The following is a 25,981-nucleotide window of genomic DNA, read 5'->3' as shown; positions in this document are numbered from 1 at the left end:
GCGCTCGCCCGCCCATCCGTCCGTCCCTCAGCCCTCGGCCGCGGGGCCGGCCGGGAAACGGCCCCGCCACAGCCGGCCCGCGCTCCCCGCGGAGGCCTGCCCGGGACACGGGCCCGGGACACGGCGCGCGCCCGCCGGCGGAGCCGCGCCCCGCCCGTTAACGGCCGCGCGGCCCCGGCGCCCCCTGGCGGCGCGGACCCGGCCGGCCCCGCCGAGCGCGCACGGAGCCGCGCGGCCCGCGCGGGCGGAGGGGCCGGGGCGGCGCTTCCGCGCGGGGCGGGGCGGAGACAGCGCCGCGAGCCAATTGGCTGCTCCGCGCCGGGAGGTGCGCCCCGCGCTCGCAGCGCTCCGTGATAGGACGAGGAGGGCCGGAGGGGGCGGGGCGATGCGGCACGGCGCTCCCCCGTTGGCCGCTTCTCTCGCCTGGGCGCGGCGGGCGCTGCCATTGGCCGCCTGGCGGCGGGGGGGGCGAGTCCGGCGGCAGCGGCCTCCGGGGCTGGGGTCCGTCTCGGCGGCAGCGGCGGAAGTCTCGCGAGGGAGCGCGGCCGGGATTTGGCGGCGCTGCCTCCCTCCCTCCCTCCTCCCTCCCTGCCTGTCGCTGGCTGCGAGGCGCTGGTGTTTGTGTGGAAGGGGGAGGAGGAGGAGAAGGAGGGCAGGCGAAAGGAGCCCGAGCCCCACCATCCGCCGAGGGGAGCGGACCGGAGCCCCCTCGCCGCCCGCGGAGCTCTCTTTCCCTCCCCTCGCCCCGCCATGGCCTCGGGAGACACCCTGTACATCGCCACGGACGGCTCAGAGATGCCGGCCGAGATCGTGGAGCTGCACGAGATCGAGGTGGAGACCATCCCGGTGGAGACCATAGAGACCACCGTGGTGGGCGGCGAGGAGGACGAGGAGGAGGAGGAGGAGGATGAGTGCTGCGAGGAGTGCGGCCCGCACCACCCGCCCCATCACTACCACCACCACCAGCCCATGATCGCGCTGCAGCCGCTGGTGTCGGACGGGGACCCCAGCGGGGCGGGCGGCGGCGCGGCCGGCGGCGGCGGGGGGCAGCTCCACCTGCACCACCACCACCAGGAGGTGATCCTGGTGCAGACCCGCGAGGAGGTGGTGGGGGGAGACGACTCGGACGGACTGCGGGCCGACGACGGGTTCGAGGACCAGATCCTCATCCCTGTGCCGGCCCCCGCCGGGGAGGACGAGTACATCGAGCAGACCCTGGTCACTGTGGCCGCCGCTGGCAGCAAGAGCGGAGGCGGCGGCTCCTCCTCGGCCGGCGGAGGAGGCCGCGTTAAGAAGGGCGGCAGCGGCAAGAAGAGCAGCAAGAAGAGTTACCTGAGCGGGGGAGGCGGCGGCGGGGCCGAGGGCGGCGGCGGCAGGAAATGGGAGCAGAAGCAGGTGCAGATCAAGACCCTGGAGGGGGAGTTCTCGGTCACCATGTGGGCCTCGGGTAAGTGCGCGCCGGACCCCTCCCTCCCTGGGCCGCGGGCCCCGCCAGCGGCCGCGCGGTGCGGCCGGGACAGTTTTGTTTTGAAGGGAGGCCATGTTTTGATGTGTGCGATGGGCGCCGCCATGTTCATCGCCAGGGCAAGTATGGCGGCTCCCCGAAAAGATGGCGGGGTCTGCGCTGCCGCCGCCGCTGCTGCCCGGCCGCGGCGGGGGGAAGGAGGCAAACATGGCGGCGGCCGCCAAGATGGCGGCGGCGGGGGGTGCGCGGGCGGGCGGCAGCGCCGCCGGCTCCCGGGCCAGGCCGCAATGGCGTAGTTTCTGCAGCAGGGGGAGGCGGGGTGCGGGGCGAACCTCCCCGCGCTCCCCCCGTCCCCGCCCCGCCGCCGCTCCCCGCGGGGCCCGCTCCGCGCCTGCCCCTCGCACTCCCTCCCCTCCCCCGGCCGCCGCCGCCCTCTGTCCTCCTTCTCCCCCGTGTCCCGTCCCGCCGCCCCTCCCCGGCTCCCTGCCTGCCGTTCCGCTCCCGTCCCTCCCGCCCCGCGGCCGAGGGTGAGGCGTGTGCGCCGGGCCGTGACCGCGATGTGCGGGCGAAAACTCGCCCGCCCCGACCCCGCGGCTCCCCGGCCCGGGGACGGCGAACCCCGAAATACCGTGTACAGCTCGCCCGGGGGCCACCCGGCCCCGGCCCGCTGCGGTGGCCGGGCGGGCGGTGGGTGGGGCGTCCCCGCCCGGAGCCCGCGGTGCCGGCGAGGGGAAAGCAGCTCTTCGCCCCCGCGGGGCTGCCCGCGCCTCCCGCCGGCTCGGAGGGGGCGGCCGCAACCAACCGGCCCTTCAGAGCCCGAGGGGCGCCGGGGGTGACGGCCGGGAGGGGCGGCTCCGGAGCTGACCTCCGTCCCTGGGAGCCGCGGGCAGGAAAGGGGCAATTCCTGGCTGGCGCTTGGAAACCGTCGGGCTTTTCCTCGGCTAGGTCTGAAGCTTTAAATAAGCTTTTAAAGTAGGCACAGGGAGACCTTGTCGTGGGAGATTCTATGTTTTTTGAGGATTTTTTTTTTTTTTTTGTGTGTGTGGGAGTGTCTTTTAAAGGCAGTAAAATCTTGTGAAGGTATTTAGTGTCTGTGACTTGAAGTAAAGCTGACGTGCACCTGCCCTTTTTTTTTTTTTTTTTTTTTTTTTTAATTTTTACAAAAATGTATTGCCGGCAGCAATGCTCTGTAATCAGAGTTCTGTCCATAAGTTACATAAATGTGAAAAAAAAGAGGTCGAATAATACAGTTCACATAATTAAATTGGTGGGTGTTTTTTGAATAGTAAGTTGGTAATCTCTCGCATATCATAATTTTTGTGCTCTCTCGAATTTTTTAGAAGGATTCTAATAAGATAGAGATACTCTTGAAGCTTTTGATGTAGTCGAAAATGTTTGTACTCTGATGCTTGCAAATGACTGGAGGTTGTTAGAAAGGGCAGTGTAGAAGTGTATTGGATGGCTGAGTTCTCCTGCCTGAAAAGATGGAAAGCACAGTGGTATGGATTTTTACTCTCTTTTTAAATACAAGTGACTACTTCAGCAAGTTTCACAGAGTTATCTGGCACTATTGGCATGTCAGTTGATAACCCAATGTGTTTGATTCAAGTTCTTTACTTCTCGATGTAGAGTTTTCCTTATACTATTTAGTAGGATGGTGTTCTATGTGCTTCTGTATCACTGTATGAAACTGAATAAATTCCCTTACTAGTAGTTTTATTAGAACTGACCATCCAAGAAAGATAAAAGATAATAGAAACTAATATAGTCTGCTGGCCTGTGGAAGCTGCTGGAGGTAGCTGAATGCAAGTGGCTGTATGACTCATGAGCTGGCAGGATACAGGACCTCGCTGAGATCAATTGACAATTTCTAGCATGCATTTGCAGTCAGAAATTCAGAGTGCCTGATAGGTTGCTTCCTTAGAACTGCATGCTAATTATTACTTGGCCAAAGTGAAGCATGTGTATAATCAATAAATTTGCTTCTCTTCCCACATACACAGCTTTTATATTGTGGTAGCCTTATTGATTTTGGTGGTTTTCTTGTTTAGGAGCATGACCATGGAGCTCAGTGGGAATGATACCCACTTATAATTTACTTGACACTGAATTGCATTACTACATTTAACTCAATTACAGTCATGATGCAGAAGAATAAAGAATACCTAGTCTGACTTGACTTGCCAAAAAATGCCCTTCCAAAAGCAAAATCAAATATATAGGGAAAAAGTTTGACTTCCCCTCCCTTTGCGCATGCAGACACCACCTGCCAGCTTCAAACAGCCTTGGTAATAACCTGCTCAGCTGAGAATGTTGTGAAGTTTTAGTGAGAATATTGGACAGGCTCTTACACCTCATATGCAGCTTATATATTTAAAGGGGTCCGATGTGGTGAAATTCTGGGGATTTTTTCCCTTTTTTAAATTTTTTTTTTTGCCTTTTTTTCCCTGAAACATCAGAGGCTGAATTGTTGCCGGAGAAATTGAAAAAGAAAAAAAACTTGAGGGAGAGGGATATACACCCAAACCCAAAAAAACCCCAACCTGAGTACCTCCCCCAAAAACCTCAACCTAAATCAAGGCCAAAAAAACCTAGAATCACTGGCTTGCAAAAGGGTAGTTCTAAAGTTCCTCTAAAGAATCAAATTACTTTATTTTGAAGAAATATAGTAAGTTTGAATCTGTATTTTGACATAAAGATTTGCTTGCACGCTGATTCAGTTGACTGTTTTAAAAGCTAAGTGAAAAGTTAATCAAAAGACAAGTCATAAATGAGGCCATGCATCAAGATAAAACAATGAGCCCTATATTGCTGTGCATGGGATTTTGAATTGGGAAGAAGGACACTTTGCTCACCACAGTGTGGGAAGACGATGTGAATTAATTCCTTGTTACTGTTTGCTGGTGCTACTACATGGGCTTGTACAGGGGTGGTACTAAATTTAACCAATCATAAATCTTCTTCCATAAATGAGTATAACATGTCTTATAGCGCCTCTTGAAATGTGTAGAAATAATCTGTGAAATATATAGCAATGTGACTAAAGGGGACTACTTAATCTTTGTCTTGTTATGTGGTTTCTTAGAAATTGCAGAATTGTTGTTGGCAACAATTTCGACTTACCATAACTTCTCTTATCACCTTGGTATCTATGGTGATATCAAACTTGTGACCCATGATTAAAGTGTTTAGTTTGAAACATGAGTGCCTTGTTCTAGTTCAGATCAGCTTTTCAGTTCTTAAGAATACAATTATTTGTCTTTCCTCATGTGTTCGTGAAAGTAAGACGTGAATGAAGGTGTATTTCTGAAAGTGTTGAAGAGGGCATATGGTGGATAATTCAATCATGTTCCTGTAGTGTGTTTACTTTATATCAGATATATCAGAAAATTGCATATAGTTAAATTGCACGTAGTCCAAGTGGGACACCCCAGTTTGTACTAGAAAAATCGTTCTTATCAAGTGGAATTTATTTGTACCTTTGCTGCATTCAGTTTGAATCATTGTCTTTAGTGAGTTTTTCCAGGTTGGGTGCACAATAGTGAAGGGGGAGGGGAAAGATCGTGAGAAATCGCTTTGTCAGATGGCACTTGCAAAACTGATTCTTGCATGCAGGAACATTTGGGAAGGTGGTGCTTAAATGCTGGTTGCACCAAATGCTGGAAATTTCAAGCAATTGGGGCTTAAATTAAATGGCGAAAAAATGGATTAGTGTAACTACATCTTCTAGGTAATGACTGTCAAGCTTCCAAACCTGAAATAGGTGTTGGCTTACATGGTTATTGTAGCATAATCTGCAAGCTAAGGGCTGAAGTAGCACAACCAAACACTGCCCACAGATGTTAAACTGCTCAAGTGTCCCATCCCTAGATGGGAAAGACAAAGATACAGAAGTTATATGTATGGTTTGGAAATTATTTTTGATAATACAGGATGACTGTGCTGTGGACCCTTATTTGGAAGTTTGGGACCCTTATTTGGAAGTTTGGACCCTTATTTGTTGGGTTTCTAGAAGGTTCTTCAAAATCTCTTAAACTTTCAATGACTCAAAAAATAGAAAGGTTTTCATTTTACTTCATCAGATTGCAGGGGTGAGAAAAATAGCCATCTGCTGTCTGAACAGTTGTCTATGTAGTATAAATGATAGATGAGTCAGTTCAGTTGTGAGGCTGTATTGAGGATGGCCGAACTGCTTTGCAATGAGCTTCTTATAAAGTTTGTTATGATGGAGACAGAAAGTGATTCTCTGGTTTAAAATATTAAGATGACAATCTATTTCTGATTCCGATTAAGACAATGATACAGGCTTCCTCTGTAAGCATTGAATCTGCCCTGACATTTTTTCCAGTGATAAGGTAGACTGTTCCTCTGCATTTGTTTTAAATGTATTTTCAGTGTTGAAAGTGAAATACACGAATGTGGTTCACCATCTACAGTTACTCAGTTAATTTGCTTCTTAGCCCACCTTCAGGCTACGATCCTCTAACTTGCTGTTGGATCCTTCCCTGGGGCACTCGAGTCACTCCTATGCTGACCATTCAGAAGGTCACAGTGCTTCGGCACAGTCTCATAAGTGCTGAAGTCAGATGATGACTGTTGATATGGTTTTGTCAGTTCATGTCTCAGTGGTGTGAAATAAGAGATGGGTGACACAGGGAAAGAAGAACCTGTTCTCCATCTGTGTGCAAGGCACGTCAGAAGGAAAGTAACCTAGCAGCCGTTTAGGTTAAAAAATGACATACTGTGCAAAATGGAATTTTAACATTCAGAAGTGTCTGCTAAATAACTGTATTATTTAACAAGCTAATTACGGTTCTTTGCTTCCAAACATGACCAATGAACTAATTTGCCTGAGGAGATTGCAATGTGGTAGCAATAACCAAGCTGTTACCACAGTGCCTTGGTACTGCACAGCTGCCGAATACATCCTTTATCCTGTAATTGCTTTTCAGCTGTTCCTAAAAGCAAATGTGTTTAACTGTGTGATCATATTTTAAGCTTAAATGTTCATCCTTTTAATGGCTAAGTAGAATATCTTTTAATTTGGTGCCTTGAGGAGGAGGCTGTAGGATCAGGTGTCATTGCTTTGCTACCAGGTGTATCTTGAAAGTTCCCTTTTGCACCCTGTTTTCCTCAGATGAAAACTGATTGAACATCAATGCATTCTCCCTGCTCAGTAATAAAAGAGGAGGATGGCCCAGAGATTTGGCAATTTAGATAAAATAAAGATTAACAAGGAAAATCAAGAATAAAACTGAGGAAAAATAATGACAGAGCTTCTTGGGCTGAGAATTAAGAGGGTCATCTTAGTAAGCTAGGGAGTTCAAGAGTTGTCAGCTTCAACTCAAGAAATGCACAAAATAATGAGATTCCAAGGTGGGTGGATTTTTCTGTATAATTGAAGGGCTGTAAGAGATGGAAAAATTGTGGTAATAGGAGCAAGATGTGATGAATAAGATATTGGGAAGCAGATTCTACCATGTTTTGTTATTGATTTGTTGCATGGAGTTACTAGTTTTATTCCAGTAATCTTGGTTTTTCCTCCTTCATTTTATACTTGAGCTTAGTTCTCTCAAAACTTGAGGTTGTTTCACCAGTAGTCAAAAGATACAACTGGCTAAACACTGAACTTTCACTGATCTTAGTAGAAAAATGTTTTACATACTTGCTTTGAAGGGCCGTAAGTGGATCCAGTTCAATATGTGTATTGCCCATATTTAGGGGGCAGTGAGAGCCGTGCAGATGGAAGGACACTGAACATGAAGATGTGTTAGGGTATGTCCTAAAAAGGTGCATAGAACAACCCAGTTTAGACTTAGTACCTACCTTATTGCAAGTTGCCATAGAAGGATGTAGGGGGAGGCCATTGAAATTGTGTTCCAAGTTCATTACAGAAAGCTGCATTGGATCTATAAGAATAGTGCTTCAGCCAAATGCCTTATATTTGAATCTGCTATACTCCCAGGTAGTTTTAAGGGACAAAACAAAGTAGATCAGATAGTATATATAGTACTTAATTTCCTTTACCTGACTGGCTCCATGGTTCTGTCTGTATATAACTTGCATGGGTATCATCCAGAGGTGTCACTGTAATTTCAGGGTTGTGTCTGTGTTTTGCTTTGCTTTGGATGCAGGATGTTTGATTCTCTGATGCTTCAGGAGAGGAAAAGGGGGAGGTACTTTGCCTGCAGTGGGCATCATGACTTGCTTGAATGCAAAAAACAACAAACAGCTAACTTGCCCAGTTAGCAGCGAGGATGATCAGTTCAGCCTTAGACGAAGTTTGCTTGCACTTTTACCCTCCAGACTTCGAGCTGCCTAGTCTAGGTTGATAGGCCATCACAAATAAAGTAAATTTGTGCATAGAGGACGTGGGTGAAATTTTTTCGTTTCCAGACTTCCTGCAAAAAAAGTGTGGGATGGTTTCTTTTGTGTTTTCTCTTTGTTTTGTTTTCCCAATGACCTGATAATGCCACAGGATGGTCACGATACTAAAGAGGTACTGAAGTCTTCTACTACTTTTCCAGAAATATTAGCCTAACTTTACACTTCGAGGGAATTGGTTTGTATTTTATTGTTTTGGTTTAAATTTGTTTTTAGAAGTGGAGGTGTGTGCTGCTGTAGAGATGCAGTTTTTTGTTACAGGAAAATGTGGGTTTTTTTATTTTCATATAACTGTTAATGTACTAAACAATCATTTCTCTTATGTTTTATTCTATCCAAGCAATATGTTTATAATTTTTTGTGTTTTGCTCCAGTAGTCTGTGGAATTATATAGCTGTGGAATTGACTTCTTTTGGCAGGCTTTTGGGAAGTAAAGCCACTGAAGGCTGCCTTTCAGTTTGGTCCTCAAATAGCAAGAAAGCGCTGTGGAATAGCAAACCTTTACACTAGGGAAGGAAAGAAGATCTTTAAGAATATATACAGAACTTCCTAGTTGACTCATCTGATGTGAGGCAGGAAATGAAAACTTGTCTGTGTTATGAATGTTATCAAACAGTCAAACTGCACATTCTAGGTAGCTGTTGAAATGGCCACGTTGAGGGCAGCTGATGTCATTCTAGTCTACAGCATAGAGAAGGTGTCACGTTTAGCTCTGCAAAACTTCTGTGCCATTCTGAGCTCCCAGTCTTTTTTCAAGCTTCTGTTAGAAAGAACAAATAGTTGCCAAACTAGAGGCTTATTGACTTGAATTTGTAGCTCCTTCAATTGCTGTAAAACCTAACATATAATCCTCGCTTAAGGTAATTTGAATTGCTTTTTTAAAGCATTGGTAGGGACTGACAGGTAGTGTAGTGGTGAATGGTCAACTAAAAAAGGTCAATAGTCAGTTTTATAGTTTATTTTGAGTTTAATGCTGCAGATAGTATTTTCTTATTTACACTTCTGTCTTTGCAGCGCTGGAGTCTGTTTTCCTCTTTCACCATGGAATATACATGAACTGCTATTTGATCTGGTAGATCAGATTAAACCTCAAACTAGCAGTAACATTTCTAGAAATAGCTTAGTGGCAAACATTAAAAGCAGGCATTACAAATTGAATAGAAATTTATGTCTGGTATATTTTGTTTGTTTGTCTTGTTCTCTCTTTCCTAGCCTAAGTTACTGAGTACTGACTAATGTTATTTCCTGTGTTTCTGTTTAGGGGAAAAATCCGCAAACATTTTGTCTTTTGTTTTCTGACTTATGTTTTCCTATTTTTTTTTAATTTGGTGAAATACTATTTCTGTCCTACCACCTTGTGTTTCCACTCTTTAAAAAATATCGGTAAAATAAAACTTCCTGTTGTTTTTGTATAGCCTCTTGTGTATAAAACAATTTCCAGAATCTTCTCCCCATACACATAGTAGGAGAAGTGCTGTCAAGTTGTATTACATTGAGCTGAGTAGTTACAGCCATATATACATCTGTTGTCCCAGGTGTATTTGAGGGTGGAAAACAGTGTAGGTGCTGTGTCTTCCTTTCTGCTGCTGTGAACACTGCAGTGAGGAACATAGATGGATGTTTCTGTTCTCTCTCATTTTTGTGTCTCTCAGTTTCTGTTATAAAATAGCAAGAGGAGATAGAATGCATGGTACAATGTTTTCTAAGGTATGAATATGAGTAGACAGCAACAGCAGGTCTTCCACCTGATTTCACTGCAATCCTTGAGCACAAATTCATAGGAGGAGCTCTAGAACAGAGAACACAAGAGTATCTTAACTGGCTCGCAGATCAAAGCTTTGAATAATCCCAGTCTGCTGTTTACATAGTGGAGTGGGAAAGTGCTTAGGCTGGCCTTTGCCACAGAAGGAAGAAGCCCCCTTGGGAGAGGGACACACGATTTCAGTTATTTGCTTTCTTTGAGATCTGTCTGTAAGTGTGAGAAAAACTTAATTTTACAGGCAGGTGCTGAAGCCCATCAGCAGTTATTTTTAAATTTCTTGTCTTGATGACACTTCTGTTGGAGGTCAGGGAAGTATTAAGACACTGAATTAAAGATCAGTAGTCCTGGCATCTTAGGGTAAGTGTCTGCTGCTCTTCTGATAGTCTTGCAAAGTTAGGGACTGCTGCTGAGTATCAGCGTGGGTATAGTGAAGATTAGTCCTGAAGAGGTTAAGGGAAATAAATATTTAGGCATTGTTTCAGGAAAAGTACGTTATCTTTCAAGTGCAGCCAACACTTATAGGATTGTTCTACTAATTTCTGTATTTGTTTTTGCTTAAAGTAGATATGCAATTTCTGCTTTTTTTTTTCCTCACTCACTGTATTCTTTGTGTGTTCTTCAGGCTGTAACGGTATGGGTGTGTTTTCGCTCTTCACAATTAGTGTGGAAATCTGGAAGTGCATTGTATTCTTTTAAATGTGCAGCGATAGTGAATTTTTATTGAGATGTAGCCTAATAAATTGTATGCTGTTTTGATCTTTAGTATGTATTGAATTCAGTATTTTGTGTATTTCAGATGACAAAAAGGATATTGACCATGAAACAGTGGTTGAAGAGCAGATCATTGGAGAGAATTCTCCTCCAGATTACTCAGAGTACATGACAGGGAAGAAACTTCCTCCTGGTGGAATACCTGGCATTGACCTCTCAGACCCCAAGCAACTGGCTGAATTTGCTAGGTAAGTAGGAAGAAAGGAGCTTTAAATTTGTGTTCTTTTCACTGGTTTAATTATGAAACTGTTAGGCAAAATGGTATATTTATATGTCTTACAATTCCATTTAATTATCTTCTAAACCAAGGGACTTAATACAGAATCAGCTACTCTGTTCTGAACTAAAATAACAGGGTTTTATATTCAGCAGTGTATTCTTTAGTGTCTTTCAGTCTCCAGTTCCATTAGGTAAGACAGGACTTACAGACATTCATTGATAGGTTGCATCACTCATTGCTGTAAGTAACCCTGCCTTGGGGTTGGACTAGATGGTCTCTAAAGGTCCCTTCCAAGCCAAACAATTCTGTGATTTTACATGACAGTATTTCTTTCATGTGAGTAGCCTTAAATTCCTGAGCACCAAAGGATCCAGTAAGTGAAATGCTGGGTTCGGGTTGTTGAGTACAAAATAGTAAGGCTACAGGATTTAGTTGGCAACACAGCTTCCTGTTCTTTTTCGCCTACTTCTTAAGCTCAAGATCTTAAATCACGTGTCCTGCACTTTCAAGTGCCACTGATAATTGCAGTTTCACAGCTGGTAACTATACTGCTTGGATTTTCTCTGGTGAGTCAGAATTGTCGCTCGTTTACGTATCAATAGGCTGACCTGAGTGACAAGGTGACTTCTACTTTCAAACGGCGCAGGAGTGCCTTGCAGCGGGGCGGGGCAGAGAGAGTGTCCGCTGCGCCCGGCTCTGGGGCCGGGTGCTCGGGGCAGCCCGTGGCCACCAGAGGGCAACCGCGAGGCCGGCGGAGAAGCCGCTGAGAGCCGGCTCTGCTGCGCTGGCCCGGTCCCCTTGTGCTCCTCTCGGTGCAGGGGCAGCCTGAGTGCTGTGTCCAGCTGGCTGAGCACGGCTGCTGGCTGTCTCTGGTTGCTACTGCCACATTTTCCCAGGCTGAAAGCAAAATATGTGTAAAGCCACATTCATTTTCAGTTTTGTAGCAGCTGGCTATTCTTCAGAGTTTGGGTGCCTTGTTCTGACACTCAGAGCAGGTAGACAGTCACATGCTGTTATCCTTACTTCCTGGCAGAGAGAGTGTACCGTTTTCCAGGTAGTTGCTAGGTGGCAGGGACTGATACAAGCTGATACAAGTTCTGGTCTGGCTTCATGGTTTTCTGGATCTTGGTGTTCAGTGTGTGCATTTATTCCTGTTTCACCTTTTTGATCTTGCTGCTTTTCATAACTTTTGTCCTGTTACTCTGTAGTGTGCTTGTGCACGGCCTCATCCCACAATTACTTTCACTAAAGCCATTGAACTATAAGTTTTGAAGGCTCCTAGTAAAATAGTTCTGTAGGGTTTGCTTCCTGCTTCAGACTGTCTGATCTGGAAATGTATTAAAGCACATTACAAACAGCTGAAAACAGGGTTGTCTCTGAAGTGATGGGTGGTTTTAGCTATTGATACTCTTGTGTTTTACTAACATTTATCAAAGTTACTGTAATGCTCTCTGGGACCTGCTGAGGAGTTCATGCAATTTTTTTGCAAGTAAATGTTTAAGTGATACTCTTGAGCGTAGATAGTGTTCCAATTCTAAACTGTTGCTTACATATCTCTACTCATGGTGTGTTTAGAATGGTGTTCTCCATTACTTCAAAACAGGCTAAAACTTTACTCTGGTTCTATTAGGCACTGAAGTACTGAATAGCTGTCTTCTGTTAGGAAGCAGAAATAGTTTCTTGCAGGGTATTCTCCATGCAAATACTGAATATTTTTTCCTCAGATTGAGTTGAATACTTGAAATGGTTGTCAGGATTTGGGCTTCTTGAAATGACTAGGCTGCTTCTATCAGATGTGTTTGCATATTTCTGAATATTGTGGAATGCTTTAGTTAGGTTTCTATTGAGAAAATAGTGGCTGCTGGCAGCATTTCAAAATTACTACTTTTCTATATTTATAGTATTTCAGAATGTTCTAGGAAGTTCCAGAGCTTGAATTTGTAGCATGTAGTGGATAGGTTCAGTTTTATGTGTACAGCCTCTTTTCTCACAGCAGATAAAATATAATCCATTTCAGTCAGAAGATAAATGTGTGATGGTAGAGGAAGCACCTTGGTTGGATATGACCTTTAGTAATATACCCAAGTTGCTCAAAACCTGGGAAAAATTCTTCTCATATCTTAATTATAGATACATGAGAATTTAATGCATTTTCTAAGAAAGGTTATTTGATTTCTTGGTCAGAATTGGTGACTGTCAAACTTTTGCCTTACAGCTGTATGTTATGTCTTAAATTACTGTGTTTGTTTATTCTTCTGAGACTGAAGCATATGGGTGTGTTAGAATTTGAATATTTCTTGTTAAGGTGTTGTCCTCTTGCAGTGAAGTGTGTTGAAGGGACTCCTTAGCTAATAAGATGGATTCAAGTACTGATATCTGCAGACTACTGTTCAGTTGTCTTATTGACCTTGCTGTGTGCATTATCACTAGGAACTTTGCATGGCAAACTGGAAGAAAAAATTTGGTTTACATGGCTGGAATTGACTTTGGAGATTCAAGGAGTACAGTTTTTCATGCTAAAAGAATGTGTTTGTTTAGTATAAAATTCTGTGAAATTGCCAAACATTGCTCATTGCTTTACAGTTTAGAAGCTCAACATTTTTAGTAGCAGTATTCTGAAAAGTTTTAGCAGTACACGAAGTTGAAAATTGCTTCTAAAGTTAAGTAGCTTTACATGCTGTAAGGTTTTGAATTACAAATTTGTACTTAGATTACTTGAAAAAAGAATTGTGACTGTCCATATATAAGGAAGTATGAACTGGCTAGTAAAACTGTATGCTAAGTGTATTTTGTGTAGTTGGGGGAAAGGTAGGGTTGCCTTTTGGTTTTCATTAAAGTAGGAAGGAATCTCACCATACATTTGTAGAAATTACCTCCTCCTCAGGCTAGATCCACTATACAACAAATGCAGCTTATTTTGATTAAGGATAAATTGATTTGAAATACTGGCATTCATTATTAGAAACAAAGTTCTGAGGTTAGGCTTAAACAGAAAAAGCTTGAATTCTAGTGGTAGTAGATTTTGAGCAAGGTTCTGGTATTCTGATCATGAGCTAGTTAGTGGAAGGTAATGCAGGGATAAACCTGATGTTTGAAGTTGCTTGTAGCTCTGCAGCCCTTTAAAAAAATAATTCAGAACTGTAGTAATTGAGCAGCTGCAGAGGCCCCCAGTGCTCAGAGCTTGGTGGCTCTCGCAGAGTGAGCGGTTGCAGTCTCTTGTGATGCAGTTCTCTTTCACTGCCTGGTTTAGAGCATATGTCATTGAGTCATGGAGCAGGAATCTGAATCCTTTAACTGGAACTTTGACAGTTTTTCCGGGAAAAGCTTTAATGTATTCTATGATTCCATTGAAAACACTGTGAATAAATAGGCTGTGTCAGAACATGGACATGTTCAGTAATGCATAGATGAACGACCAAAAGTTACACCTAGCTGGCAGTTTATAATTTTTTACAAATTGCTTTATTCTGTTTTAGGAGTCTTGAATTTTCTCTAGCATGCTCTGAAAGCACAATAAAAAAAGAAAAAGGTGGAATTCTCTTGCAATCATATCAAAATGTGAAATGTTAATTGTGAATGATCTGCTCAGAAGGACAAAACCTAATCATATACCATGTTTTCGCTTGATACCTTTGACTGGGGAACTGGAAATCCCTTCAAGTGGAGTAAAATGTTTAATCCAAATCTAAATTGATGACAGCTTAGTAGTTAGCTGTGAAGAAATCATAGCTGCTTGGTAGTGAAAACTTAGGAAGGTAGCAGGGATATTTCTAGAACGTGCATATGGCAAATTCCCTCAAAGCAAGCCACTAAAAAGGATATCCCTGGTTGCCCCCTCCCTCCCTCTTGTCTTCCAAATACATGACTGAATTGTCTGAAGACAGCAGAACACAGACATCAGTAAAACAAAGAAATAAGAAGGAATATCCTGTAGCTGGGAAACTGGCACAGTAATGGGTCCTGGTGGTAAAAACTTTATTCTTTGTGGTTTTATTTTCTGCTGATCTTGGTATCTTTTCTGAAGGAGAGCCATTGTGAGGACTGCCTTCCTTTCAATCCACTTTCCAAACCCACAGAAAACAAAGGAGAGGAAACTGCATTAGAGTTTGAAATAGGACACCCTTTTTAGAAGTGACAAAGCCTTCTGGTCATCCAGATTTATGACTTAGGCCTCTTTATAAAGTGTGTGCTTTTGTATTGGTTTTGTTCTTGTTACAGAGAAGCTTAAAGGGCAGTAAAGTGACAATTGCTTTACCCAGTATTCTTCTAGGGGAAGGGACATCTCCTGCTCTGTGCCACACTGCACAGGTCAGTGTCCCTGTTTACACATATGATATTCCTCATAACTGGGACAAGCCTAGTGATAGAATTGTGAAGTGAAAGAAGTTCTTATGGCAGTTTTGTTCCTAACTGTGGCTGCAGCAGGTAAGACACTGTTCTTGGGTTGTATGTAGATAGATTCCTAGGACACCTTGTGCCACTCCCCTTTCATCTTGTTTGTCCAAAAGCCAGTCTAGCCAGTTCCAGGAGTTGTTCAGCACAAATAAACTCTTGCAGTAGCACAGGGCTGTGATGCTCAAGCTGGCTCTGCTCAGCAGGGCAGTGCAAGGGGAATGGCATAATGAAGGGAATGCACCAGCAGTACCAGTAACACTGTTGAGAGAGCATCATTTCCTCTACCTCTGACTGTTCCTGGGGAGGTGGTAGGGGTGGGGGTGGGGGGGGATGGCCATCAGCCCAGGTGAATATCATTGCTGTCATCAGAGACCTCTAGGATGTGTTAAAAGAGTTGCCCGAGAGAGAGAGAAAATAAAGCTATTAAGGTTAGCTTTATGTACAGAGGGAGCAGAAATGAGCTGAGAACACAAAACTCCTTAGGAGTGGCAAAAAAAAAGGAAAATTGTGGAGCAAGGGGGAAATTCTGTACTGTTATTTGAATTGTATTTCCTTTCTTCCCAGCTTTAACACCATTTCTATGGCTGACTTTTAAAATTGCATCAATTGACAAGTCTATAGGTTATGAAGTTGGACAGGAATTTGGGGTGGGGATTAAGGTTCTCTTAGGGTGAAGTACTCTCACTTCAGCTGTGTAGATGAAAGGAAGTAGTTAGGTTTAACTTTCAGATACAGCACAGTGACAATATTGTTTTCTTTATTTTGAGAAGCGGAGTGGTTTAATACATGTGATTTCACTCAGTCTTTCTTATGCATGGATAAGGAAATGTGCTTTTACGCAGCTCATTCTGTAAAGCTATTGGGTGGCACACATTCCTGTTTCCTCTGCTGTCACCCATTCCCTCCCTCCACTCCCCCAGTGCAAGTTAAGACCTAGCCTTTAATTGCAGTGTCCCAGTGACCTGATCCAAAAGGTGCAGGTACCCTTCCTGATTGTCACAGTTCATTGATGTGCAGTTGCCTCTACTTGGCGCAACGCATGTAAACTTACCACAGAAATGAAAATTTTGGTCTTGCCATGTAAATTGACTTTCTGCAAAGGCAACTGTTTCTGAAGTTCCACCCCAGTAATAATGTGTGTGTCTATAGTTGTGTTAAATAGTGATATTTGTTAGAGTTCTGTTTTTGGTTAATATTTCAGGCTAAGAAAACTTGGATGGAGCTGGTAGAGATGCTCTACTGGGTGGGAGCCAAAAGTCTAACCACCACCAGCAAGAGCTACCTGCACCAGTATAATTAAGATCAACAGCACAGATTCTAGTCTGGTCTCCTTTTGCAGAAAGTTAATTTTAAAGTAAGACCAATATCTTTTTTTCTAATACATTGAATATGTAAGTCTTTAAATTCTTCTCTGAGGGATTGTCCATATGGCTTCTGCAGCTTTGTGAGCGGGATGATATTTTTTGACACAATGATGTACTGTAGCTGTGCCTGTGGTATTGATGCCTTCATGCCTTTAATCCAGGTGTACAAAGGGCCCAGCAGCTTCCTCCTGCCTGTGGCACTGAGATACAACCTGGACACCATTTGCCATCGCTTCTTTTGCATTGTCTGCTGCTGTTCTGTTGATAAGCTTGGTTATCTCTGGAACTCTGTGTATAAGTACAGTCTTGTTCCACAGTTTAGGCTTAACCTGCTGTGCTTCCATGAAAAATGAGAAGATCTAAAATTACTCATTTTTTAACTGAAGCCTTTTGCCATTTGTGTCCAAATGTTCAAGTATACTACTGGGCTGATACTGCTTAATTTAGAAACAAAGCCTCAAAATTAAGAACTCCTTAATGGGCATTCATGTTCTATGCCTATTCAGACACTGAACTGAAAAATGTAAGGTGTATGTTGATACTGCAGTCTGTCCCATGTCTGACCATCCAGTTCACCTGCAATTGGTTCCTCAAGGTTCCTTACTGCACTGGCCCAGGATATTTTCCTTTCCACTCTACCTCAACAGCAGTGTTAGAGATGACACTGTTGCAGCATTTCTTTCTCAAACATTGAGGTAATACCAGAGGTAAGATACAAGAGTCAGGAAGAGGATTTAACACAAAGCTTGAAAATGCAGGCACTGCCCACTAAAGCTATTTGCCACATCTCTTGTTAGCAATTCTCTTGGTCTAGTCACTCCCTTTACAGGTGGCCAATTAAGACTTTGGAACAATAGTGGTTTTACTCATTCTGATCATGTCAGGGACTCAGATCTCAGACCTAGGAAAATTTTTTTTGCTTCTTTTTTTTTTTCTTTGAGCTGGGGGGATGACTCAGCCAACATTTAACAGGTTGATTGAATTAGAAGGAGGTGTTTTTGGCACCAGCTTTGTCTCCTAAGGATATTTGTTCTCTAATGGAATTAAATCATGACACACTGTTCTCTCATGTCCCATCTTGTCAAATCATTCTTCTGTGACCATTTTAACAATTGCTCATTTCTGTCCATTTTCCTGTTTTTTAAAATCACAGAGACATAATAAGGAGAATCCCATGCTAAGGGTAATTGAAAGCTTTCTGTAGGGGAACTGTAAAGACATCTTTTTGTGTGTGTGTGTGTTTTCCCAGAGCCTCAGTACCTATAGTACTATTGAGTCTGGAACCTCACTGGAGAGTGCAGTCAGTCAGTTAATCCCAATCACTTGTTTGGAGCCAGGTATTTTAATACTTTACTCAAAGAGACTGTGTAAACTAAGAACAACCATCCTGTATTCCAGTTGGATTATATAAATTAATTCTAATCAATAAGGTCAACTGAATTGGTCTGTAGTCTTGAAAAAGATAGTTACAATGAAAATTAAGGTAATGAGGAGACTGCTGTACAGGAACAGATGTAGTCTGCTGTATTCAGAATGTTTCTGCCCTTAAGTTGATGAAATCTTAGTTGTACTGCTGGTTGTGGTGCACAAGAGGAGCTTTGTCAACACAAACACCTTACACGCATTCACAAGTCACTGTTAATATCTGTAAATGTATCTGTAGCCCTGCAGGAGACTGTAGTGCTCTTCAGGATAGCTCTGTACCTGCCAAGTGTGGTCTGGAGATGCTGAGGCAAGCAAGAGTTTCTCAAGTGCCCACTTAGAGAAAAGAGCAAAAGCAACCTCTAAATCCTTGGGGTTTGGTATTGTCTGTGAAGTGGCTGTCAAGTGCTTTAGTCTGCAGATGATCACTTGAACTGTGCTACATCTGCAGTACTGAAAGGACTCAGAGTGAGGGACCAGTGATAGCTGACAGAGCCATAGGAGACTTGTCCATCACATATCACTCCACTGTCAGTTGTAAGATGATTTTCCTGAGTCTTCAGGACTTCTGAGGGATTTTTTTCACTGCTCTTGCCTTAACTCACCCTCTTCTCTCAGCAGTCCATGTGAAGGAAACAGGTGAAAGCAGATTTCAGCCATAGGAGTGTGACAGTCCCAAAGAAGTCTGGACTTTGCTTGCAAAAACCAAATGCTTTTGTGGTCAGAATGGAGGCGTTTTGGTTTATTTTCCCTACATCTCCTGGGAAGATTTTAAGAGTTGCTGTTTAGCCATTTTCATATAAATTAATAAAAAGGGATGTAAAAAAGTACATATATATATTGCTTGGAAATCTCTTCCCCCAACCTTGTTCCTTTATATCAGTTTCTAGAAACAGAACTCATTGCGGATTAAAACTGTCATGTATAGCAACAGACACTTTTCCTTCTTAGCATTAAGAAGAGTGTGTACCAGACTTGGAATTCTGATAATTCCAATTATTTTATTAATTTCAAGCTACTCATTCTATTTGAGTCTAGGGAACACCACCAATCCTGTGGATTAATTTACAGATACGATACATAGGTGCCTTGTCACACAGAGCTGTCGTGTGCTGTGTTGCCAGGAAAAGCAGTTCAGTAACCCACATGGACACACTGGCTCTGCTTCCACATCTAGGTTTGGGAATGTGCAAAATCTCATTGCTCGCCTAAGGGAATCTCAGCTGTATGAGGTTCCATTTATTTACATTCACCTAAGGCTATCATTAGATGGAGATAAACCTTTTCTTTTTTAATTTTTTGAAGACAGCACCACAGGTTTGAGAAGTAAAGACAGCTGAAAGTGCAATGCAGTTCCCTAGAATCACATCTGGCTCTTCTGACTTTCTGATAGGTGGTTGTTATAACACTGTTCTAAGGTTGTTTTGTACAGAGAGTCTTACTGTATGTAAAATAGCTCTAACACATACAGGCAATAATTTGCTGGGCTCCTTATGTAGCAGTGGAGGTTATTGACACCCATAAAATAATGAAGATCCCTGTCAGTGACCAGGAGTAAATTGGTGATTGCTTGTCAGTTGCCAAGAGTGGAATCTGTGTGCACAATACCTTAAAGTAAGAATAATTACCGTTTCTGTGGTTGAAATGGATGTCTGTGTTGTCTGTGTAGATTGTATAATTTGCCTGATTCTCCTTTCCCTGCTTCTGTGGAGTTTTCTTTATAAGTCTTGTGTGATGAAAATACTGCAGAATGATTGAACCTATACTCCTTCATGTCCTGCTGCATAGATGGAGAGGAAGTGAAGCTAAATAGGCCACATGGGTACTGGCACAGCACAAATGGAGTTTTCAAACAAAACCTCCTAATTGAGAATTTTTTTTCCTGACATATGCTAATTGCAATTTCCACATATTCAGAGGATTAAGAAGATGGTATTAAATGTCTTATTCTCTATTTGAGAGGTCCTTCTGGAAAGCAGAGCATTCCAAATGCTAAATTATACTGGTAATACTTTTATGAAGGTTTTGAAAATGTTAACGTGAGTACCATTGACACATGTAATACTGGGGGATAAAATGTGCTCATTATATGGGCACTTAGGGGAGAAGAGCTGTCTACTAATGTGTTTCTACTAATATTTTTTGTATTGTTTTTTTTATCTTTAAGAATGAAACCAAGAAAAATTAAAGAAGATGATGCTCCACGAACGATAGCTTGTCCTCACAAAGTAAGTCAAATGCTCAGCTTCTGAGTAGATAGTAATTTGTAGATCAGAATTTTGTATTGATGTTTTCTCTTGAGAATGAATAACTAAAATATCTTACTGTTAATAGTATACACTCAGTTAAATGTATTTTAGTTGTCATTCTCTAGAGGTTTCCTTTAAAACCTTTCACTGAATAATATATTATTCCCATTCCTTGTCTTAAGGTTAGTGCATCCCTAATCTTCTGGTAACCATGATGCACAGCCCCTAACATGCTGGTTTTACTGTTGTGATTTCCCGACACCCAAGAATACATACTTGAAAGAATGTTCTGAAAGCTGTTCAAAGTACGTTCCTAAGATCTATATATCCTCTGCTTGGAAACTATGACAGATTTGGAGTCTAGATCAGGAATCAGCAATTTATGGTGCAGATGCCAAAGTCAGCTTTATTGGAAGACTCTGAATTACATTCCATAGAGCTGGAAAGTGCATCATCATGAAAGAGAGAGGCAGGCATCTTTGAGATACGATTCTGATCCACTGGTAGCAAGGAAGCTTCTGTCTTGAATAAATGTTGCCAGTCACCTAGATTGGTAGCCTGTGGCTTTATTGCATTATCCAGCTTTTGTAGCGCTTCTTTTAGCTAATTTAGTCTGTGGCTAAAAAAGACAAACACAATCTTGCTGACTTCTGGTCTAGATAAGTGTGAGCCTAAGCAAATGATCAGGGCACATAGCTATTAAGAGTTATCTATTAGAGAGCATGAATAGAAGGCTACTTTCTGACAGCCATGGTGTAAGGAATTTTCTGAATTCCTCTCTGTGCTTATATTGATTTCCAATTCTCCACATTCTAAAAGTGTCATGTTTTTTTGTAATACAGTATGCAAAAATACAAGAACAGTTATTTTTTACTATACCAAGGAATGTTACCGTCATTTCTTTGATTTACTTTTTCATAGCCTCAACTTCATCTAAACGGGGGGAAAAAAGAATGTTCTATCCTTCCATTTTCTATCTTGTAGTGTTTGTAGGCTTTATGCATTTATGAGTTCAGTTTAACAAAAGAAAAATATTGTAGTTGTACCTGCTGCTCTCAGAGGCAAGAAGGGACTTAGAAATAAAAAAATAAAAAAAAAAAGTTGATGGTCTGTTTACTTTGGCACTGCTTTGCCCCACCCACTTCTGCTATGTGCAACGAATGGTGGCACAACACTTCAAAATTAGCCAAAGAGGTTCTAGTTCCTGAAGAGAGAACTCCTGAAAGTGACATTTCACCCTTTTTGTAAGAAACAAAGCTTATTTAAATGTATTTGTTTAGGGGAAGGGAGAAAAAAAAAAGAGCGTACAGAATTTAAGATTAGCAGTTTAACAGTCCTTTAGGTACTGTTAAACTTTATGTATCATAACACAGTGGTGTTGGCACACTAGTCTTATATAACAGCATCACTAGTAGTACAAATAGGATTTCTGATTTTTAATAGGATTTTATGAGGGATTTTGAACCTTGAGGAACCTTTATAAAACATAGGATAGATATCTGTTGATTGTCACTAAGAAGTGAAAAAAAATGTAGAAAGATTAGGTAAATAGAGCCCCAAGTCACTGCTGGCTTAAGCATACTCTGGAATCAGAGTGGTATTCCTCTGTCAACACAGAGTTGACCCCCAGGTTAAGACTTCTGATGCTGTACCTGAATTAATGTGTCTTCTGCTTTTGGATTGAGTTGGGACTAACTCACGCTGTATTCTGCTGCCCAGAATACAAATCACTTTGTAGGTTTAAACTGCAGCAGCAGTGGCACTCTGTATCAAGGGGGTACTGGTCAGTCTGCTGCTGCCAGTTTGGACAAGGTAGTTCCTGTAAGTTGTTATGTGCTGGAAAACCCTCTTGCTCCATTTGTTCTCAGAAACGGGGAGGACAGAGAAGGAAGAGGGCAGAATGTTGGGAGATGGTGCACATACCAGTTGGTACTAGGGAATAATGTGTGGTATATTAGAGACTATATAATATATTCTAGTACTGTAGTTCTCAGAATGTAGCACTTTGAAGAATACACCATAGGTACTCATGAACTCTCCTTCTGTCTTTGTTTATTTGGTTGGATTTTTGTTTTGTGTTTGTTTTTTTCCTCTGAAATCTGTTAAGTGCTTTTGTTTGGTTTATTAATTTGCTTCTGTCAGTCTGCATCTTCTCCATAAGACTGTCCTATTATTCATTTGACTGCACATGGCTCATAATACTGTGTGAGGAAAGGGTTTGGGATCTTTATGTTTGGGTTGGGTTTAGGTTTTATTTTGTCAGCTTTTCAAATGATTAGTTTTTCTTGTATTGCTTTTTAAAAAGTAAATGTAAGGGATGTTCTTTTCAGGGCCAACTATTAAGAAAGTATTCAGGATATAAAAGCATTTTAAATGCTTGTACTGTAGCAAATAAAAACCTTCTTTATGAGAACTAGCTTATCTACTAATTGAGTTTCACTGTTCTTTTTAAGGGCTGCACAAAGATGTTCAGGGACAACTCTGCCATGAGGAAGCATCTGCACACTCATGGCCCTCGAGTACACGTATGTGCAGAATGTGGCAAGGCCTTTGTGGAGAGCTCGAAACTAAAGCGGCATCAGCTAGTTCACACCGGAGAGAAACCCTTTCAGGTACTGGTAACCTGCAGGCACGAGTGCCACCACTTACCTGGGAACCCTGGGGACTCTAGCTATAACCTGGCTTCCACAGGACTTGAGCATACTAGGGCTCTGCTAAAATGAGATGAGGCACCTGAAAAACTGGGAGTCCCCTGAAGTTAATTAGGCTATTATTTACATAAACTTCTCCAAGAAATTGGTAAATTGGACGTACATGGGAGATACCTTTCAAAATATGATGTAAAGTTGCCCTCTTTATAAATGAGGTCTGCAGTTACTAGAGAAGTAAGAAAATGTCTCTTTCTCATCATCATCTTTTCAGCTTAGTACTTGTGGACAACTGAGACTTGGGGCTGCTTGCTCAGTTAGTTACCTCAGGGTACTAATTTTCAGTAGGGTTTATTAATCAGTTTTCAACAAAATGATGGAGTCACTGAATCTCTTTCCATTTATATTGAGTCACGTGGGCTTCTGCCACCAGAGGTTCCCTGCCCTCTTCATATGATACTCCCTATAAATCTTTATATTTATTCTTGGTCTTGATTATATATGTCTTCCACATACTTAAGATATGTGGGATTTCTCTAAAACAATCAGCAACAATAAATTATTTCAGAAACTTAACTGGCAGTCCTCAGGCATTTGCTTGGATGCATACACTGAATATCCTGTGTAGTAAATAAAAGAAACACTAAATGTGCTGTCCTTTTTATATCATGTCCGTCTTAAAAGTAAAGCAGGTAAAATGAGAAAATCTTTGCAAATCATCACTCAGAGGGGGAAGTTCTGATGTGAAATCCTATTTCTGTTTTGTTGTACAGTGTAGGTACACTCTCACATTCAGTGAGGTATGTATACAGTGTAGATACAGTTTCACATGCAGAGAAGGTGTCTTTAGTGGAAGTGCTTGCTTGCAAGCTGGAGGTCATTTATTTCCCTCTTTGAAAATAGATATGCTATTGTATATATGCTGTATACTGAAGTATTGCGGTCTTCAGTGCAGTTCTGAGGGGATCCCCATGGCTTCACCCATAACAACTTTCAGCCTCTGGCTTCATGTTTGTGCAGTCTAGTGATTTAAAGAAGACTGTTTTTCTGCTCAGTGATGGAGATGAGTTCCATTAGCTAACAGAGTGTTTCTTTTCCTTCCAACAGTGTACATTTGAAGGATGTGGAAAGCGTTTTTCACTGGACTTCAATTTACGCACACACGTGCGAATTCACACTGGCGACAGGCCCTATGTTTGCCCGTTTGACGGCTGCAATAAGAAGTTTGCGCAATCAACCAACCTGAAATCTCACATCTTAACACACGCTAAGGCCAAAAACAACCAGTGAAAGTCGAGGAGAACGTTCTCGAACTCAAAGCATCTTACAGGAAAATCAGTTGGAAAGAAATACGCCTCCCCTTTGTATATTGTTTCTAGGAAAGAATTTTAAAAAAAAGAACCCTACAAAACTAAAGGACGTGTTTTGATAAGTAGTAAATAAAAAGCAAAAAAAAACCACACAGAAAACTTGAAGGTGACATTGTTAAGATGATCCACCTTGGTCTGTAAGCCCGTTTCAAGAACACGGTGTTTTGTAAAGTGTGGCCCCAACTGGACGGGTCAGCTCACGAACTAGCATCAGAAAAGACAATTCTTTATACAACAGTGCTAAAATTGGACTTCTTTTCACATTCTTATAAATATGAAGCTCACCTGTTGCTTACAATTTTTTTTAATTTTGTATTTTCCAAGTGTGCATATTGTACACTTTTTGGGGATATGCGTAGTAATGCTATGTGTGATTTTCTGGAGGTTGATAACTTGCTTGCGGTAGATTTTCTTTAAAAGAATGGGCAGTTACATGCATACTTCAAAAGTATTTTCCTGTAAAGAAAGAAAAGTTATATAGGTTTTGTTTGCTATCTTAATTTTGGTTGTATTCTTTGATGTTAACACATTTTGTATAATTGTATCGTATAGCTGTAATGAAATCATGTAGTATCAAATATTAGATGTGATTTAATAGTGTTAATCAATTTAAACCCATTTTAGTCACTTTTTTTGGAGAAATACTGCCAGATGCTGATGTTCAGTGTAATTTCTTTGCCTGTTCAGTTACGGAAAGTGGTGCTCAGTTGTAGAATGTATTGTACAGGCACTGACCGTTTATTAACACCTGATAATATGTACATCCCCCATGTAATAGAAAGGACAACAATAAAACAGTGGTCCTAAAGAAAGAATCTGGCAGAAGATGATCTGTAAGCGCAGTCAATTTTCTTTTGTTGTCCAGAGCAGTTCTAGTTTCTCTTGACCTCCCAGAAATTGGAAGCTAAATAAACTCAAGTTTCCTTTACTTTGCATTCAATTACAGTGATTTGTGATGTAGTTAAGTTAATGCCACATCAGGTGGTATATCTAAACAGAATTGCTGACTGTAATTCTGGTTTTGAATGACCTAGACTTCCATTAACTGGAACGATGGATTTGGAGACGTGGCAGTGTAGTGGGGAGTGTTCTGTGTGCCTGGACAGCAACTAGGTAAAACTGTACAAGAAATAACTAAATGGAAACCTTTGTTTAGTCAAGGTAAGGAATGTTGGCAGTTTAAATGCAGTAATGATAGAAAGTGGAGGAATGGTAGGGTTTGGGTGATCATACCAGGAGAAAAAAGAAACTGTTTCTTCTTTTGTCTAACTTGCTTGAGTGTAATGATAAAAATTCTTGGAACCTTATTGGATACCTTTTGTTTCAAAACAGGAACTTGAAGTTCTAAGAGAACTAGATGGAGTTGAGTTTTGATGGTCTAACTAAGAGTGGTTACTTCTCATTTGTTCAAGTGTTCAAAGAAAACTTAGCAGATACTATAGTAAAATGTGACAGATTAATAAACAGAAGAAAATGCAGAGAAATGCATAAGTTATTTTTTAGAGGCATGTAACATATTTTAATGCAGTAAAAAGTGTTGTTAATCTTTTTCTGAATTCTGTTCTTAAAAAGGTTCATCAAAGTTTTCATTGCTAATACTGTAAAATATAATTTTGAGTCCAGTGTTGGTGGTAGTGGCAAAAACATGGGTAATAAAGAAACTGCACTTAAGACCAAGGGAATTTTCATCCATACATAAGTTAATCTGAACACTGCAACTCTAGTCTGAGGTTATTGGGGTAGAAAGAAAGTTGGGACATTTAATTGTAAAGTATGCGTTAGAATTTTGGCAGTATTTTTTCTTTTATATATAAGCAGTTTTTGAACAGGACAATATACTGAAACTTGTATAGTTATAGTTAAATTAAATTCTGTATACAGTTAAATTAGTGTCTATTCTTTTTGGAAGGAAATAAAATTAATTCAGTCTA

The 25,981-nt window shown here is 42.0% G+C and overlaps 2 protein-coding genes across 3 annotated transcripts in view; one reads left to right on the top strand and one right to left on the bottom strand.

Annotated features, from left to right (window-relative positions):
• The window catches only part of DEGS2 (delta 4-desaturase, sphingolipid 2), a 39,464-nt gene extending 37,289 nt beyond the window's left edge, over positions 1-2,175 (bottom strand). The window contains exon 1 of one of the 2 annotated variants that reach the window (XM_053946642.1): positions 2,094-2,175. The gene's annotated coding sequence lies outside the window, so the exon portion shown is untranslated. Of the gene's footprint in view, positions 1-1,332; positions 1,400-2,093 lie in introns of those variants that run through there. The other variant, XM_053946640.1, reaches the window with a different exon arrangement.
• YY1 (YY1 transcription factor) lies at positions 467-25,981 on the top strand. The gene is made up of 5 exons (XM_053946638.1): positions 467-1,447; positions 10,408-10,570; positions 19,951-20,011; positions 22,486-22,644; positions 23,788-25,981. Exons 1-5 carry the CDS (start codon positions 751-753, stop codon positions 23,968-23,970), a joined length of 1,263 nt encoding a protein of 420 aa, XP_053802613.1. The 5' UTR covers positions 467-750; the 3' UTR covers positions 23,971-25,981.

Source organism: Vidua chalybeata, chromosome 6 (genome assembly GCF_026979565.1).
Source record: "Vidua chalybeata isolate OUT-0048 chromosome 6, bVidCha1 merged haplotype, whole genome shotgun sequence".
In the NCBI taxonomy this organism is placed as follows: domain Eukaryota; kingdom Metazoa; phylum Chordata; class Aves; order Passeriformes; family Viduidae; genus Vidua; species Vidua chalybeata.
The sequence above is the reverse complement of the archived record's forward strand: the minus strand, read 5'-3'. Positions and strand labels throughout refer to the sequence as shown.

Coding starts and splice junctions, on each gene's coding strand:
- YY1 (XM_053946638.1), top strand. CDS start 751: ATGGCCTCGGGAGACACCCTGTACATCGCCACGGACGGCTCAGAGATG. Junction 10,571..19,950: donor CAACTGGCTGAATTTGCTAG/GTAAGTAGGAAG, acceptor TTTATCTTTAAG/AATGAAACCAAGAAAAATTA. Junction 20,012..22,485: donor CGATAGCTTGTCCTCACAAA/GTAAGTCAAATG, acceptor GTTCTTTTTAAG/GGCTGCACAAAGATGTTCAG.